General features: G+C 37.3%; 1 protein-coding gene across 5 annotated transcripts in view; it reads left to right on the top strand.

The window, feature by feature from the left end:
• MAPK6 (mitogen-activated protein kinase 6) overlaps positions 1–17,222 on the top strand; it is a 35,739-nt gene extending 18,517 nt beyond the window's left edge. For 4 of the 5 annotated variants that reach the window (XM_060005957.1, XM_060005959.1, XM_060005960.1 and 1 more), the window contains exons 2-6: positions 2,370–3,550; positions 5,561–5,705; positions 8,054–8,218; positions 13,614–13,815; positions 14,865–17,222. In XM_060005957.1, the coding sequence (XP_059861940.1) occupies positions 2,996–3,550; positions 5,561–5,705; positions 8,054–8,218; positions 13,614–13,815; positions 14,865–15,966 (2,169 nt within the window). In that variant the 5' untranslated portion in view covers positions 2,370–2,995 and the 3' untranslated portion in view covers positions 15,967–17,222. Of the gene's footprint in view, positions 1–2,369; positions 3,551–5,560; positions 5,711–8,053; positions 8,219–13,613; positions 13,816–14,864 lie in introns of those variants that run through there. The other variant, XM_069540485.1, reaches the window with a different exon arrangement.
• Positions 17,223–19,502: the final 2,280 nt, after the last annotated feature.

The raw sequence follows: 19,502 nt of genomic DNA, 5'->3' as shown, positions 1-19,502 counted from the left end.
TTGAACAAAGGACTATTACAGCTGTCCTATTTCCAATCTCTTCAGACCGATTCAGAAAATAGCACTGTATATGCCCCTATACCAGCTTTAAGATCAAAAGTCAGCAACAGGAAGCCAGGGCTTCCCTGGTGGCACAGTGGTTAAGAATCCACCTGCCAATGCAGGGGACACGGGTTCGAGCCCTGGTCTGGGAAGATCCCACATGCCGTGGAGCACCTAAGCCAGTGTGCCACAACTCCTGAGCCTGCTCTCTAGAGCCCGCGAGCCACAACTACTGAGCCCATGCACCTAGAGCCCGTGCTCCACAACAAGAGAAGCCACCACAATGAGAAGCCCGCGCACCACCACACCTAGAGAAAGCCCGCACGCGGCAACGAAGACCCAACACAGCCAAAAATAAAAAAAAAAAAATTTTTTAAAGCAACAGGAAGCCTTTCCATGTAAGGGTTAGTTAGGCTGTATTACATGCTCATAGGCATGTACATGAGCTACGACATTGCCCTCCTAGTTGCTTCTGGGACATGAGACACTCACCTTAGTGGCTTTCCAGTCCTAGTCCCTCTGTCTACAACAGTTTCTCCCACATAGCATCCCTAAGGCATACCCACTTCCTTACTTCCTCCTTTAGAGCTTTGCTCCAATAACACTTTATCAGAGAGGCATTTCCTAACTACCCTCCCTGTCCTCTTTCTCTGTTTTATTTTTCCACAACACTTATTGCCATCTAATATCTGTGTTTTACATTTTTGTCTGCCTGTATTCCCCCACTATAATGTGAGCTCTTCATTTACATACCACCTAACTGTAACATTCTAATAATTTGTCACACTTCAGTTTTTTTTTAAGAACTAACACATTAAAGATACAGTTGAAGAGTGCTGTGTAATCCTACCCTGATTCTTATCCCTTCCTTCATTCCTCAAGGTAATCATTATTATGAATTGGTTATTTATCAATCTTATGTTTTTTTTACTTTTGCTACATCTGTATGCACCCTAAAAGCATCATTTTGCACTTGATATAACTGGTTTCAGCATGCACATTTCTCTCTGCATTTGCTTTTTAAATTTAGTGTGTATTTGGTGATTTCAACCATCTCTATTCATTTTTTACTATTATATAGTAGTTCACTATATGAGTATAACTCATTTATTCTCTTATTGTTGAAAGTTTAGGCTTTTTTTGATATTTTGCCCTTACAAAGAAAATGAACATTTGCATGTTCATTTGCAAGCATTTCTCTAGGGACCTGTCCGTGAAGAAAAATTGCCAAGTCATAGGTATGATCCTTATTTATTTGCTTATGCCAAATTGCTCTTTGATGGTCTTACTGATTTAAACTCTCACCAATATTGTATGAAAGTTCCTGTTTTTCCACATTGCTCTCCAGACTTGATATTAACAGCTGACTCTTAATCAATCTGAAATGTTATCTTCATGAAGTAATTTTTCTGATTACCAGTGAAGTTAAACATCATTTCATGGGTTTTATTCATAGGTTTATTCACTGTTTAAGTTCACTCCTATGTAAATTTAAGAACATGCTCGGCAAACTTCTTATTTGTACTGCTACACTTTCGTTCATTAGATATTGTTAGGCAGAGTTAATAAGTAAACATGTTCTTTTTTTTTTTTTTTTTGCGGTGTGTGGGCCTCTCACTGCTGTGGCCTCTTCTGTTGCAGAGCACAGGCTCCCGGACGCGCAGGCTCAGTGGCCATGGCTCACGGGCCCAGCCGCTCCGCGGCATGTGGGATCTTCCCAGACCGTGGCACGAACCCATGTCCCTGCATTGGCAGGCGGACTCTCAACCACTGCGCCACCAGGGAAGCCCAGTAAACATGTTCTTTAACAAACTAACACATTGCAGGCTATTATATATATATTTTTAGAAAAATGTTACTAATGCTTTACCCCTCAAAAATTCTAGAGAATTCTTTAAAAATATTCTGAGCCTTCCTTTGCTCATTGACATTTAAGAAATTATACAAGCTAATGACCTAAATAATATAAAGAATCTAGTATGGTGGGATCTGGAGTCTGAGCCAACACATGTGAATTGCTTACAACATGGATAGCTGTTTTTGATTGAGGGTCATCTTTCCATTTAGTGACTATAAATACGTAAGTTTAATGTACCAGTAGTAGCCTATAGCTAAATGCCCAGTTGTGTCATTTTATAGAGTTGAATAAAAGAGCATGTCCTGGGCTTCCCTGGTGGTCCAGTGGTTAAGACTCCTCGCTTACACTGCAGGGGGGTATGGGTTTGATCCCTGGTCGGGGAAGTTCCGCCTGTCACAAGGTGCAGCCAAAAAAAAAAAAGCATTTCCTACAGTGGTGACTCTTTTCCTTCTTTTTTCTCATCCTCCAGGTTGTATCAGAGTAAGATGGACGGTAGCTTTGATTGTGATTGTGGTGAGCTGGAGCCACCTGATCACTAACAAAAGACATCTTCTGTTAACCAACAGCCACCAGGGCTTCCTGTTGAAATATACAGCAACAAAGGAAGAAAAGAAGCAAAACGGAAATAGTGCTTACCAGCACCTTAGAATGATGCTGCTCAGGACCAGTCCAACACTGAATGTATCTGCACTGTGAGGAGAATGTTCATAGAAGCCTGTTGTGTGCATATTTATTCACATTTTTGTTAAATGTTAAATCCTTCAGCACAGTAAATCTGAGTGCATAGTATGTCATTTCATTCCGTTTGAGTTTCTTGAGTGTTTTCTTTAAATGTCTGCAGAGTTGCTGCCCCTTTCTTGAACTATGAGTACTGCAATCTTTTTAATTCTCAGTATGAGTAGAGCTTTTTGAGCTTTAAATCTAAGGGGAACTCAACGGGCCTGGTTGGCATATGCCATGAAACCATCTTGCTGTGGAAGCAAAATTATTTTTTTTCTACCTTTTTGAAAGATCTTTCCTTTTGATGCCAGCTTTCTTCCTTATTTACACAAGTTCAACAATACGAAAGGAAAAGGCAATAGTAAGGGTTTCAGAATGGCAGAGAAATTTGAAAGTCTCATGAACATTCATGGTTTTGATCTGGGCTCTAGGTATATGGACTTAAAACCATTGGGTTGTGGAGGCAATGGCTTGGTTTTTTCTGCTGTAGACAATGACTGTGACAAAAGAGTAGCCATCAAGAAAATTGTCCTTACCGATCCCCAGAGTGTTAAACATGCTCTGCGTGAAATCAAAATTATTAGAAGACTTGACCATGATAACATTGTGAAGGTGTTTGAAATTCTTGGTCCTAGTGGAAGCCAGTTAACAGATGATGTGGGCTCTCTTACTGAACTGAACAGTGTTTACATTGTTCAGGAGTACATGGAGACAGACTTGGCTAATGTCCTGGAGCAGGGCCCGTTACTGGAAGAGCATGCCAGGCTTTTCATGTATCAGCTGCTACGTGGGCTCAAATATATTCACTCAGCAAACGTACTGCACAGAGATCTCAAACCAGCTAATCTTTTCATTAATACTGAAGACTTGGTGCTGAAGATAGGCGACTTTGGTCTTGCACGGATCATGGATCCTCATTATTCCCATAAGGTATGTGGAAAGTCAGCTGAGACAGACCTTTAAACTGATATACATCATCAGATATAAGTGCTTATGTTTCCTTTGTGTGTTGTGGCAGAAATTTTAGTTAATTGTATTAAACTTTACATAGTACCTTTTTTCCATTCACAGTCTCCCTGTGTTTGAAATGAAGGTGGAGTAGAATCCTGATTAAATACAAATTCTTAAAAGTGTATGGTTATTTATTATATTGATTTATATATTTATATTTATTATATAACTGAAATTCTCCCTTATTTAAAAGTAGGATATATCCTTATGTGTTTAGGGCAGAAGGTGGTTCTATCTGAAGGTAATAGGGGTTGCTATTTCAACTTTTATGCCTTTTTTTGGTCCATTCGAGTATACTATTCTGTTTTGCCTTGTTTAGTAAACTTAGTTTAGTTTGAAATCTAAATTCGCATAAAGTAGACAATAAGAATAGCCAGAAGGATTCATAGTAACTTTGCCTTAAATAAAAGCTTGCTTTAATTTTCTGAGCTGAACTCTGGTCTTTTAGTTTTCAAATGAAATCATATGTGGGATCCTGATGTTCAAAATGTAAAAATGGAGCTGCTTTGGTTATAAAGCATCCGTGGGAGGCCTGCTTGCTTGGCTTCCCATAGCACATGTTTCAGACAAATCTTTTCATTTTCATGTATCATCTCACACTGAGTATAATTAATTTAAAAAAAAAAACAACTTTAACATAGAAATTGAGTACCAAAATGAAATGGATGACCACATCCTCTTTATGGATAACAGTAAAGTATTGTAGATGGAACACTGAACTAGAAGTTACACTATCTAAAATTGAGTTAATTTCTACATCCAACTAAGCTATATGACCTTAAGCAGATTCTTTAATCTGTGTTAATATCTACCTTCACATTTTCTCAGGGTTGTTTTGAAGATGAAATAAGGCAATATATGTGTAACTGTTTCTGTCAAACAATTCATAAATGTAAAGTAGTAAAATTGATTAGGAATGGGGTATGCAGTAAAGCCAGGTCTGCTGGATTGTCAGTAAGGAGATTGGCAATGCATTTTTATTTTATTTATTTTTAAAATTAATTAATTTATTTTTGGCTGCGTTGGGTCTTCGTTGCTGTGCACAGGCTTCCTCTAGTTGCAACAAGCGGAAGCTACTCGTTGTGGTGTGTGGGCTTCTCATTGTGGTGGCTTCTTTTGTTGCGGAGCATGGGTTCTAGGTGTGCAGGCTTCAGTAGTTGCGGCACGAGGGCTCGGTAGTTGTGGTGCATAGGCTTAGTTGCTCTGCAGCATGTGGGATCTTCCCAGACCAGGGCTTGAACCTGTGTCCCCTGCATTGGCAGGAGGATTCTTAACCACTGCGCCACCAGGGAAGCCCCAGCAATGCGTTTTTAAATAGCACCTCTGGTGCTCTTTCCTGCCTTTCTCTCATTGATTTAAAGCATACCTGCTCCTTTATTAACTTGAGACTTGAAATGAAAAATAGCTCTTCCTCTGAAACCTGTTTTGAATATGTGGCCTAGAGTTAACACTAAAATTCTTTTTTTTTTTTTTTTTTGTGGCGCGAGCCTCTCACTGTTGTGGCCTCTCCCGTTGCGGAGCACAGGCTCCGGACGCACAGGCTCTGTGGCCATGGCTCACGGGCCCAGCCGTTCCGCGGCATGTGGGATCTTCCCGGACTGGGGCACGAACCCGTGTCCCCTGCATCGGCAGGCGGACTCTCAACCACTGCGCCACCAGGGAAGCCCTAACACTAAATTCTTATTGTATACTTTGGTTAGCAGACTTCACGTGAACATAATTTTATAGATGGTACATTACAGGGGGAGTTTAACCTCCATTCATGCTCACAAGTGCAAGAGACTTGAAAATAGGCATAGAAATCAACAGTATTGTTTTAGGATTTTACAATTACAGTTTGTTTTTAGATTAAGGATTCTTTAGTGAATCATGTTTTTTATGTACTGTTATTCAGCTAAAGTAAAAAGTATATTTTTGTTCCTTTTTCAGGGTCATCTTTCTGAAGGATTGGTTACTAAATGGTACAGATCTCCACGTCTTTTACTTTCTCCTAATAATTATACGAAAGCGATTGACATGTGGGCTGCAGGCTGCATCTTTGCTGAAATGCTGACTGGTAAAACCCTCTTTGCAGGTTAGAAATTTTAAAATACAGGGGAAAAAATTATCCGAGAGAGAAATAATTTTGTATATATCTATGAAGCAAGACTTATGTAAGATTTAAAACAATTTATTGTAGTGTAGAATATTAAAATGAAAAGATAAAATGGTTTTAATATCTAAAAAATTGAGAAAACTTACGTATTCACTGAATTGTTCACTCAGTAAATTTAGTCAGAATTCTAGTGTTCTTTAGCATATATCTTCTTAAACATAATTTCATATTTTGTAGGTCCATAGTATTTGTTAGGTTATTTGTGTTAAATGATACCTGAGTTGCCTGATTCTGTCAGTGTTTGTCACTTCCTGGTAAAATTTTTTAGCAGTTGTTGAAAATTCTGTAATTCTTTCTGTGTCCCCTGTCAACCCTGTTGCTTGATTTGCCATATCCTGTTGCCTGACTGCTGTGATATTTCAGAAACAACCAATTTTTGCAGAGTTTGGTGCTATGAAGGAGTCTAAAAACATGCGTGAGAGAGTTTTTAGTTAAGGTGGATTTAAAAAAAAAAAACCTCTAAATAATGTAATTTTCGATCTTAAACGCTTTAAACTTTAAACATTTAATTAAAGAGAATTTTAACAAGAACTCAAACAAGTGAAATGATTTGAAAGATTCAGTGATAGTTCCCTTCTAAAGCCTCTTCGGTAGGTTTGTGATCCATCCAGTAAAAGCAACATGAGGGAGATCTAAGTGTTGATTAGTATAGGCCTCAATATATTAACAGAGCAATAAAGGCAAGGACTAAGCATTCATTGGAAATCTGTGTATTTTTAACCTATGGTAAGTGTCCTAGCCTTATTTTTCGGTCTTACTCAGTATCTCCACTTGGATGTCTAATGGCATCTTAAATTTAACCTATCCAAAACTGACTTCCTGATATTTCTCCCTCATACTTTCTCTTTCTGCTCTCTTCCTCATCTTAGTAAACCAGACCCACTTCTTAGTTGCTCAGGCCAAAATCTTGGCATCATCTTTCACTTCTCTCAGCACAGATCTTGCAGGCTCTTCCTTCAAAATATGTCCTGAATCTAACTGCTTGTTAGTATCTCTATCACTACCCACCTCCTGCCAGTTCAGTAAACCATTATGCCTCTCCTGGTCTAATGCATGACCTCCTAACTGGCTTTCCTGCTTTAACCTTTGCTGTCTGTGGTCTAGTTACCACATAGCAGTGTAGTAGTTCTCTGAAAACATCGCTCATGTCATTTCTGTGTTCAAAACTCTACAATGGCTTCTTATCAAATTCAGGATAAAGTAAACTCTTTTGTTCTGGTACCACTGACCTCATCTCCTATCACTTCCCTCCGAGCCACTCTACTTGAGCTACACTTGCCTAATTGTTGTTTCTTGGACATCCCAAGCCCACTGTCTCCTGTAGGCCTTTGGGCCTTTTCTCATCTTCCTGGAACTCCTTTCCTCCATATGAATGTATGGTGTGTTTCCTAACTTCCTTAATTTTCAGCTTCTCAGTGAGGCCTTCCTTGGTCATCCTTGGTTGTTAATATAAATTAACCCTACCCCCAACAGTGCTCCTGTCCCCCTTAGCTTACTCTATTTTTCTTCATAGCATTTGTCACCGTTTGATGTGAATGTTTACAGAGTTATTATCTGTCTTCCTCCATTAGATTGTGAGCTTTATGAAAGCAGGAACTTGCTCGGTTTTGTTTCATAGATGTATTCTAAAGTGCCTTGCTCATAGTAGGCACTCAAGAAAAATTTTGAATGTTGAATGAATTTCTAGAAATAAGTGGAAAAGCAAATGAACGGTTTTTTTAAAATTTTAGTTGCCCATTTAGCCTGAAGTGTTTCCCCTTTTATTTCTTTAATAGTGGTCCTGAAATGTTAACTGAGCCTAATATATAACTATAAAACTTTTTGTTTCACAAATCTAGTCCAGGCCTCTGTTTTATTGAGAGTGAAATTAAGTCATCACCATGTTAAGTATTCTCAGAGTTACAGTGAGTTAATTAGTGGTATAGTTAGGACTAGATTCTAGGTCTTTAAATCTCAATTCATTGCTTTTTTCACTACTTCATGGTACCTTAATATGAGGCCAGACTTCAAGTCAATTTCTTATGGAAACAAAGCAGCTAAAACTAAACATATCAGTGAGCAGTAATTGAAATAGATATGCTTTTTGAGCAGGTTGATGATGATATTCAGTGCAGTGAAATCTGCTGATTAATGATTCAGTTAAAACAATTTTCCCCCCAGTGTTCATTACAATATTTAAGTTACTTTCCTATAGCTTTAGAATGTTTATTGCCAATAAGTAAACAGTGTGTTTATTCCTGTTGTATTTGGTGTTTTTTTGATCTCAGGTGCACATGAACTTGAACAGATGCAGCTGATTTTAGAATCTATTCCTGTCGTACATGAGGAAGATCGTCAGGAGCTTCTCAGCGTTATTCCAGTTTACATTAGAAATGACATGACTGAGCCACACAAACCTTTAACTCAGCTGCTTCCGGGAATTAGTCGAGAAGGTATTGTGACTGAAGAGTAGGCATCATGTAATGGTGTGTTTGTGTGTAAGCAGGATTTGTGTAGGGAAGCTTTAGCTTTTTATCCTTAGATATATAGCATTCTCGCAAATAGTCTTTAGACACTTTAAGGTATACCTAAAACTTCAGCACTGGCTTTCCCTTTTTTGGCCTGGCACTTAGGCTGGGATCTGTTTCTTTGCTCTGAATAATTTTCTAGATTCCAGAAAGTAACCCCTCTCTCCTGGTTCTAACTCCATCTACTTTTCCAGCTTACACCTCTGATTGTCTACGCTAGGTGAACAGATTAATCACTGACTCTCACTAAGCTGGAATGGGGTTCTGTGAGGGTTATAGGATACATAAGTGTGGGTGTGAATATAAATGTGATTTAGATATGAAAGAGGGAATTGAGTCAGGGAAAGCAAAGGTTTCAGAGCAAGGAAGAGAAGGAGGAGAGATCAAAACTCCATGTGAGCAAACTTCCTACATAAAAGTTGGCAGATCACTGTTAGTAATATTAGGTGCTAAATGTGAGAGTTTGTGCAGACTTGAAAGTAGTAGGAACTTGGGGAGAATCAAAACTGTTGACCACTAAAGTAATTAATTTCATATCTCAAAATAAGACATATCTTTAGGGTTTGTTGATATAAATAAGATACAAAAGTCTAACTCCTGTAATAGTTATCTGTAATAAGATAACATTCTTTAAAAGAAGAGCATTAGACATGAAAAACATCTTTTGTAAAAGTTGATTGTGTCTCATTATCTTTAAGAATTATCATACTGTATTTAGCTACATCAATGCCAGGATTGTAATAGTTCTTTCATGAATCATAAAGATAGGAATATATAGTTTCCTAAACATCTTAAGCTTTTCTCACGTTCTGTTCATGATCATCGGAGGGAAAAAGCAAATAAGATTAAGTACATGTGAATTAACACATTAAGACTACTAGGAACCCTGTTCCCACTAGTGTCGTTAGATGAATACCCAGTCTTAAATTTCCCTCCATTCTTACCTTTCATCCTCCCTTTCTCTATAGTTTACCACTTAATTTCTTTTTTTTTAATGGATCTTTATTGGAGTCTAATTGCTTCATAATACTGTGTTAGTTTCTGCTGCACAACAAAGTGAATCAACCATATGCATAACACATATCCCCATATCCCCTCCCTCTGGAAGCTCCCTCCCATCCTCCCTATCCTGCCTCTCTAGGTCATCACAAAGCACCGAGCTGATCTCCCGTGCTATGCTGCTGCTTCCCACCAGCCAACCATTTTATATTCGGTAGTGTATATATGTCGATGCTACGCTCACTTTGCCCCAGCTTTGCCCTCCCACCCCATGTCAAGTCCATTCTTGATATCTACCTCTTTATTCCTGCCGTGCAACTAGGTTTATCAGTACCGTTTTTTTTTTTTCTTTTTTAGATTCCACATATATGCGTTAGCATACGGTATTTGTTTTTCTCTTTCTGACTTACTTTACTTTGTATGACAGACTCTGGGTCCATCCACCTCACTACAAATAACTCATTTCTTTTGATGGCTGAGTAATATTCCACTGGATATATGTGCCACATCTTCTTTATCCATTCATTTGTTGATGGACATTTAGGTTGGTTCTATGTCCTGGCTATTGTAAATAGTGCTGCAATAAACATTGTGGTACATGTCTCTTTTTGAATTATGATTTTCTTGGTATATGCCCAGTAGTGGGATTGTTGGGTCATATGGTAGTTCTAATTTTAGTTTTTTCAGGAACTCCATACTGTTTTCCATAGTGGTTGTATCAATTTATATTCCCACCAACAGTGCAGGAGGGTTCCCTTTTCACCACACCCTTTCCAGCATTTATTGTTTCTAGCTTTTTTGATAATGGCCATTCTGACCAGCGTGAGGTGATACCTCATTGTAGTTTTGACTTGCATTTCTCTAATAATTAGTGATGTTGAGCATCTTTTCATGTGTCTCTTGGCCATCTATATGTCTTCCTTGATGAAATGTCTATTTAGGCCTTCCACCCATTTTTTAACTGGATTGTTTGTTTTTTTGATATTGAGCTCCATGAGCTGTTTTTATATTTTGGAGATTAATCCTGTGTCTGTTGTTTCATTTGCAAATATTTTCTCCCATTCTGAGGGTTGCCTTTGTCTTCTTTATGGTTTCCTTTGCTGTGCAAAAGCATTTAAGTTTAATTAGGTCCCATTTGTTTATTTATGTTTTTATTTCTGTTACTCTAGGAGGTGGGTCTAAAAAGATCTTGCTGTGGTTTATGTCAAAGGGTGTTTTTCCTATGTTTTCCTCTAAGAGTTTTATAGTGTCTGGTCTTACATTTAAGTCTTTAATCCATTTGGAGTTTATTTTTGTGTATAGTGTTAGGTAGTGTTCAAATTTCATTCTTTTACATGTAGCTGTCCAGTTTTCCCAGCACCACTTATTGAAGAGGCTGTCTTTTCTCCATTGAATGTTCTTGCCTCCTTTGTTGTAAATTAGGTGCCCATATGTGTGTGGGTTTATCTCTGGGCATTCTATCCTTTACCATTGATCTGTATTTCTGTTTTTGTGCCAGTACCATACTGTCTTGATTACTGTAGCTTTGTAGTATAGTTTGAAGTTGAGGAGCCTGATTCCTCCAACTCCCATTTTTCTTTCTCAAGATTGCTTTGGCTGTTCGGGGTCTTTTGTGTTTCCATACGAATTGTAAAAATTTCTGTTCTAATTCTGTGAAGAATGCCACTGCATTGAATCTGTAGATTGCTTTGGGTAGTATAGTCATTTTCACATTATTGATTCTTCCAATCCAAGAACATGGTATATTTCTCCATCTGTTTACGTCATCTTTGATTTCTTTCATCAGTGTTTTATAGTTTTCTGAGTACAAGTCTTTTGCCTCCTTAGGTTTGTTCCTAGGTATTTTATTCTTTTTGTTACAATGGTAAATGGGAGTGTTTCCTTAGTTTCTCTTTCTGAATTTTTTGTTGTTGGTATATAGGAATGCCAGAGATTTCTGTGCATTAATTTTGTATCCTGCAACCTTAGCAAATTCATTGATTAGTTCTAGTAGTTTTCTGGTGACATCTTTAGGATTTTCTATATATAGTATCATGTCATTGGCAAACAGTGACAGTTTTACTTCTTTTCCAATTTGTATTCCTTTTATTTCTTTTTCTTCTCTGATTGCTGTGGCTAGGACTTCCAAAACTATGTTGAATAAGAGTGGTGAAAGATTTACCACTTATTTCTATATCTTAGCATACTTCAACACCATTGTAGTAAATAGACCGATTTCCTCCAGAACAGTGCTATCCAATAGCATTTTCAACAATGATGGAAATGTTTTTTTCTTTGCATACATTTGGGAGCTCAGCCTGACTACTTTCTTTTTTTTTTTTTCTGCGTTGAGTCTTTGTTGCTGCGCACAGGCTTTCTCTAGTTGCGGTAAGCAGGGGCTGCTCTTCCTTGCGGTGTGTGGGCTTCTCATTGCGGTGGCTTCTCTTGTTGTGCATGGGCTCTAGGCACACAGGCTTCAGTAGTTGTGGCATGCGGGCTCAGTAGTTGTGGCTTGTGGGCTCTAGAGCACAGGCTCAATAGTTGTGGCACACGGGCTTAGTTGCTCCGCGGCATGTGGGATCTTCCCGAACCAGGGATTGAACCCGTCCCCTGTATTGGTAGGCAGATTCTTAACCACTGCGCCACCAGGGAAGTCCATCAGCCTGACTACCTTCTTTGTTACCTCTGCCTCTTTCTACCTGCTATCTACTGTTCCCAAATGCTAGGGATTTTAGAGTATATTCCTCTTACGTAGCTGGATATATTTCCTTCCAAGGATGGTGATTATGCTGAGTCAACCATTCATAACTCTATGCCTCAGATTGTCTCTTGCCTTGAGACACATGGGCCCTGGCCTAAGACTGACTCTTGCAGGAGAACCAAGAACAACAGCTTGTTGTATCATGAAATGACTTCCTAGATAGGGTAATATAATAGGAGTGGAGAAAAGGTGAAAATATAAATGGCTATATAAATGTCAGCTATTTTTCATGTTAATGAGAGATTGGGAATTGAGAATAGCATCCTTTCTAGAGTGCAGCTTAGTTTTAGAGAGAAGGGCTAGCTAGCTTTTCCTTTGAGACAGAAAGTAAGGTTAAGTAGATGTGTGATAGACCATAGTGAAGAAGTAGGGATTGAGATAAATGTGAAGTAGGTTTATCTGTTGAGAATAATGGAAAGATAGATAGCATAAAGAGATGGTGAGGGGCTTCCCTGGTGGCGCAGTAGTTGAGAGTCCTCCTGCCGATGCAGGGGACACGGGTTCGTGCCCCGGTCTGGGAGGATCCCACATGCCGCAGAGCGGCTGGGCCCGTGAGCCATGGCCTCTGAGCCTGTGCGTCCGGAGCCTGTGCTCCGCAACGGGAGAGGCCACAACAGTGAGAGGCCCACGTACCGCCAAAAAAAAAAAAAAAAAAGAGAGATGGTGAGGAACATTGCTAAGCAATAGCAGAGGCCAAATTGAAATTCCACAGTATGTATGAATTTGTAGAAAGCTAGATATACATGTGATTTTGCATCTAATTTTTATCAGCACTGTATGTCTAGGAAATGGAGAAAGTGGAAGGTAGGAATGATTCAGAGTTGAAGATTGATGTCAGTCCTAAGGCATACAAGTGTGTGGTGGTGGAGGGCTGGTGACAGAGTGGTTCAGGCTGGGAAAGGAGCTTAGGAAGGCCTAAAAGACTGAGTGGGAAGAATTGGGTTTCTGATAACTCCACCATAGCCCTAAAATGATCAAGTGCATTGTGTGATATGCTGTAGTGTGATTGATGTGAAACAGAAATCAACAAATTAGTACAACAGCTAGTCAGTGAGATAAGGGGAAGAAAGGGCTTTATATTAAGCACTAGACACTATACATTTAATTTTTACACCTTGTAAGACATCTATCTATATATCCATTCTACACATGAAGAAACTGAAGTTCAGCAAGTTTAAATAACCTGTCCAGTTCCACATAGCTAGTAATTCAGCTTAGCTAGTAATTCAGCTAAGCTAGTGAGTTGCAGAGCTGAAATTAGGACGTATGTATTAGGTTGAGCCATATGAAATTGCTGTTGTTCGACCATTTTTGACTGACAAAAATGAAAGTTTCACATGGTTCAACTTAATATATTCCTTTTTCTTTATAACTGGCCATAATATGAGATTGGGGTATATTTCAAATATTTACTTTGTTTCTTGGACGCTTGTCTTTTCAATCAGTGAATCAGGAAAGCTAGTTTTATTTCTCTGACAAAACTTAAATTAACTTACCTTTTAATTGTATAATCCCTTTTTGTTCTTTATGGGTTGGTGGACCTCCAGTATAGTTAAGGTGTTTTATTCCTCTGTTTTGCAGCACTGGATTTCCTGGAACAAATTTTGACATTCAGCCCCATGGATCGGTTGACAGCAGAAGAAGCGCTTTCCCATCCTTACATGAGCATTTACTCTTTTCCAATGGATGAGCCAATTTCAAGTCATCCTTTTCATATTGAAGATGAAGTTGATGATATTTTGCTTATGGATGAAACTCATAGTCACATTTATAACTGGGAAAGGTAAATTGACTCTAAATTAGAAAAAGATTTTTTTTTGAAAATTATTTTATTTTCAATGAACCGTAATATAGTGAGTTTTATTTTCAAATTATAAATGATAAGACAATGTAAAAGTCTTAGAAATTTAGAAATGGTCTTGGGTTTCTGTTGAACTTACTGCTGTCTTTGAATAGCCTTTATGTGATTTAAATATTTAATAATTACTGCTTAGGATATACATAATGGGAAAAATTAAATGCTACTTTGGAACAAGAAGTAGTTAATGTCGAAATTAGTTTGTTCACTTGTTGCATTTTTTTTACTCCTAAAATGTTGAGGTGTTTGAGAGTATGTTTACACACATCTGCCAACCATTTTCTTTCTCCACATGAACATTTCTACCATCTGTGTATAGTTCTTTCCTCACATACCCGGATGTTTTCCAGTCTCCACATTTTCTGTCATACTTATTAGTTATCTAATCTCTTTTCTAGTCCCTCCTCCTCAACCCCCCATGTTTTCATGTGTGTCTCAGTCTGCCTCTACTTGAGCATGGTGTGGTCACCTTACTGTAATGTGTCAGTAAGAGGATACCACATTCAGTAAAACATATACATGGATACTTGTTGGGTTTTTTTGTTTTTTCTATTCATGGTGATGATTTCCATCAAGTCCTTATCTGCCTTATTACCAGTAGAGTGAAAATCTGTATGACACCTGATTGAAATTAGAGATCTACATTTTGTGGCCATAAAGTATTTTTTTGTGTGTGTGAAACTGTTAGAATTGAACTGTACATCAGCCACTCAGATGTTTATATGCATTTTATATAATTATATACTTTATTAGTAATTACCAAATATTGCCTCATATTGCTTTATATAGTAACAGAGCTTACCTATCCGTTAAGATTATATATTATAAATTCCTGGAGGAAGGCTCATGACTTAACACTCCTGTTATCCCATCATAGACCTAGCACGCACAGTGTTTTGATCTAAAAGGCACGCAGTGAATTTGAAAATGAAATCATACACCTGGACTAAGACTAATGTATTAATGTTTTTCAGGTACCATGATTGTCAGTTTTCAGAGCATGATTGGCCTATACATAACAACTTTGATATTGATGAAGTTCAGCTTGACCCAAGAGCTCTGTCCGATGTCACTGATGAAGAAGAAGTACAAGTCGATCCTCGAAAATATTTGGATGGAGATCGTGAAAAGTATTTGGAGGATCCTGCTTTTGACACCAGTTACTCTACTGAGCCTTGTTGGCAATACTCAGATCATCATGAAAACAAATACTGTGATCTGGAGTGTAGCCATACTTGTAACTACAAAACGAGGTCATCATCATACTTAGATAACTTAGTTTGGAGAGAGAGTGAAGTTAATCATTACTATGAACCCAAGCTTATTATAGATCTTTCCAATTGGAAAGAACAAAGCAAAGAAAAATCTGATAAGAAAGGCAAGTCAAAATGTGAAAGGAATGGATTGGTTAAAGCCCAGATAGCTCTAGAGGAAGCGTCACAGCAACTGGCTGAAAAAGAAAGGGAAAAGAATCAGGGATTTGACTTTGATTCGTTTATTGCAGGAACTATTCAACTTAGTTCACAACATGAGCCTACTGATGTTGTTGACAAATTAAATGACTTGAATAGCTCAGTGTCCCAACTAGAATTGAAAAGTTTGATATCCAAGTCAGTAAGCCGAGAAAAACAGGAGAAAGGAATGGCCAATTTGGCTCAATTAGAAGCCTTGTACCAGTCTTCTTGGGATAGCCAGTTTGTGGGAGGTGGGGAGGACTGTTTTCTCATAAATCAGTTTTGTTGTGAGGTAAGGAAGGATGAGCAAATTGAAAAGGAAAACACTTACACCAGTTACCTGGACAAGTTCTTTAGCAGGAAAGAGGATACTGAAATGCTAGAAACTGAGCCGGTAGAGGATGGGAAGCTTGGGGAGAGAGGAAATGAGGAAGGATTTCTGAACAACAGTGGGGAGTTCCTCTTTAACAAGCAGCTTGAATCCATAGGCATCCCCCAGTTTCACAGTCCAGTTGGGTCACCACTTAAGTCAATACAGGCCACATTAACACCTTCTGCTATGAAATCTTCCCCTCAGATTCCTCATAAAACATACAGCAGCATTCTGAAACATCTGAACTAAAACACTCAGCAGACATTTCTTTTTGTATTCTTCATGAAATGTGTTTTGTCTTCTTTATTACTAGTGTTTAAGTCATTTTTTTACTTGAATCAGATGGTGTCATTTAGAAAGGATATTTTCTTGGTTTTTAAAATCCAGACTTTTTTTCTACATGTGAGATGGTTTTCGTTTTAACTGGCATGTCGTTTGCACACAAAAATAAAGAATAGAGCAAAATAATGCAATGCAGGAGGAGACAAAAGAAATGCACTAAGACAAGGAAAAAACATTCTCTCATAGAACAATGATCTGTTTTACAGGAAACAAAAATCTTGCCTTGAAATTTACACAGTGAGACTGTACATAGTTGCATGAAAATATCTATTTTTTTCCTAAAACATTTTTCATTCATGAGTATTTTCAAGTTTTTCATACTGTACACATTTCTTAAAAACACATGATACCAGCAGCAACTGAAAATGAATGCCGAATTTGGTACACATGTGTTATCTACCTCAAGGTAACAAAAGTATGTGGCAAAACATATACCACCCATAGTGCTTCACAATATGCACTTCTATTTAGCCAGCGTTTATTGTAGTAAACTAAATAAGATTCACTCACCGTTTATAAATGTTCTGGTATGCATTCTTTATAGTGAAGTGTTACTACATCACATCTTATTTATTTTAGCAAATCAGTATATTTTCTGTATTTAATTATAAAAAGTTAACGTAGTTTTTGAAATTTATTTGCAAATACACTTTTTCCATTTGGCACTATGGTTTGTTGCCTACTTAGCTGAATATATAATGTCAGCTTATCCTAAGGCTGTCCATGTACTTAATTTACTTAAGTATTCATTTTAAGTAAAGCGCTCACTGTGTATAGGAATTTGTATTTTGGAGGTGCTTGATCTATCTACAAAGAAAAATTAGGAATTACTTTATTATAAAATGCTCCTAGAAGTCTTAATTGTGTTTATTTTAAGAAAAAGAACTGTAATGTTAGACTTGTGTGCATGGACGTAATTAAGGTACATCATTATTGTAGTTTAAAAGTTGTACATGATAAGACATATTTTGTTTTTACTGTATGTTTTTACTGAATGATCTATTCCCCATCCCAAGGCAAGCATGAATAAAATTAGGTTAAATGTAGCATGTGGCATTGCAGTCTCTTAGAATTTGTTTCATCTATTTTATTTTATTGAATACTGTCTGTATCTTTGGTTATCCTGTTTGAAGAAAAAGGACAAATAAATCATGGCCGGCAAATATGGCTCTTGTTTAACTCTTTAGGTAATGAAAATAATTACCTGCTAGAATGAAAACCACTAGCAGAATCTCATCTAGTTCCACTTTTCAGCATCTTTGAATTGTGGCTACAGTTGAAACTGTGTTAGGCTAAAAGACTTAAAAGAAAACTCTTCATCTCCACACAAAAATCTCTTGTTGACTTAACCTCACACATTAAAATAGAATAAGGCCTTCATAGATTTCAAAACTTATTATGTAAGATGTGTGTGGAAGCTTTGAACTATGCAGCTGGAGGAAGCTCCTTTAAATGTATTTGCTCTACAATACACCATCTTTCCTTTGCTCAAGAACTTACCCATTTACCTATCCAAATATAACCATTCTTCCTTTAACCTCACTTTTCTGTTTTGTCTTCCATTCATGTTTTGTACAAAGCCAGTTCTCTTAATATCTGGACTTCTACCTTTCCACTGACGTATTTATTAATTTCATGTGGATTCACAAAGGTTTTAAAAATGCATATATTTTCAATGAATTCAGTGATTTCAATGAATATCGTTGTGAATTTAAATGTAATTCAGGTTACCTTAAAAAGGCAAGCTCTTAGAGGAAAAGCTTTCAGTTTTTCACCCTTGAATATGATGTTAGTTGTGGATTTTCATATGTAGCCTTTATTATGTTGAAGTAATTTCCCTCTGTTGCTATTTTGTTGAGTTTTTTAATCATGAAAAGGTGTTGAATTTTTGTCAAATGCTTTTTCCATATTAATTGAGATAGTCATGGGAGTTTTGTCTTTTATCCTGAAAATGTGCTATATTACATTGATATTCATATGTTGGTTGATTCTTATATTCCAGGAATCCCACCTGTTTATAATGTTAATTCTTCATGCTGTTGAATTCAGTTTGCTAGTATTTTTTTTTAGCATTTTTATATCAGTGTACATCAGGTATATTGGTCTGTAGTTTTATTTTCTTAGATCTTTGTCTGATTTTGGCATCAGGATAATGCTGGCCTCAGAATGAGTTTGGAAGTATTCCCTCTTCAGTTTTTTGGAAGAGTTTGAGAAGGATTGATATTAATTCTTCTTTAAATATTAGGTGGACTTCTCCAGTGAAGCCACGTGGTCCTGGGCTTTTTTTTGTTGGGAGGTTTTTGATGATTGATTAAATCTCCATTTCTTCACAGTTCACTCTTACAGGTTGCATGTTTCTAGAGATTTATCCATTTCTTCTAGGTTATCCAATTTGTTGGCATACAGTTGTTCATTGTAGTCTCATATGATCCCTTTTTAATTTCTGTCTCTTTCATTTCTGATTTATGTTGACTCCTCTTACTCTAGCTAAGCATTTGTTAAATTTGTGTATCTTTTCTATTCTCTATTTCATTTATTTCTGTTCTAATTTTCCTTCTGATAACTTTGGGTTTAGTTTTTTTTTTTTTCCTAGCTCCTTGAAGTGTAAAGTTAGATTGTTGATTTGAAGCCTTTTTTTGTTTGTTTTTAATGGACTTTATTTTTTAGGGAAATTTTAGGTTCACAGCAAAATTACGCATAAGGTACAGAGATTTCTGATAAACCTACTGTCCCCACACGTGCACAGCTCCCCCATTGTCAATATCCCCCACCAGAGTGGTACATTTGTTATAATTGATGAACATAACGTTGACACAACAGTATCAGCCTAAGTCCATAGTTTGCATTAATTAGGGTTTACTCTTGATACTGTACATACTGTAGGTTTGGACAAACGTATAATGATGTGTCCACCATTGTATCATACAGAGTAGTTTCACTGTCCTAAAAATCCTGTGTGTTTTGCCTACTCATTCTTCCTCCACTCCCGCCCTGCCCCAAAACCAATACAACCACTGATCTTTTTACTCTCCGTACATAGTCTTGCCTTTTCCAGGATGTTATATTGAAATCAGATAGTATGTAGCCTTTTCAGACTGGCTTCTTTTACTAAGTAATATGCATTTGTCCACTTGATTTTGTCTCATAAGTCCTTTAGGCTTTCTTCTTTTGTTCTTTTTGTTTGTTTCTCTGACTTGATAATGTCAAATGAACTGTGTTCGAGTTCACTGATTCTTCTGCTTGATCAAGTCTGTTGTTGAGCCCCTCTTGTGAATTTATAGTTTCTAAACTTTGTTGTATCCTTACTTTGTTCATGCATTGTTTTCCTGATTTTGTGTGTTGTTTATCTATGTTCTCTCGTAGCACATTGAGCTTTATTTATTTATTTATTTATTTATTTATTGGCGGTACACAGGCCTCTCACTGCTGTGGCCTCTCCCGTT

Source organism: Delphinus delphis, chromosome 2 (genome assembly GCF_949987515.2).
Source record: "Delphinus delphis chromosome 2, mDelDel1.2, whole genome shotgun sequence".
Taxonomy (NCBI): Eukaryota; Metazoa; Chordata; class Mammalia; order Artiodactyla; family Delphinidae; genus Delphinus; species Delphinus delphis.
Note: the sequence above shows the minus strand (reverse complement) of the source record. Positions and strands in the feature narration are given on the sequence as shown.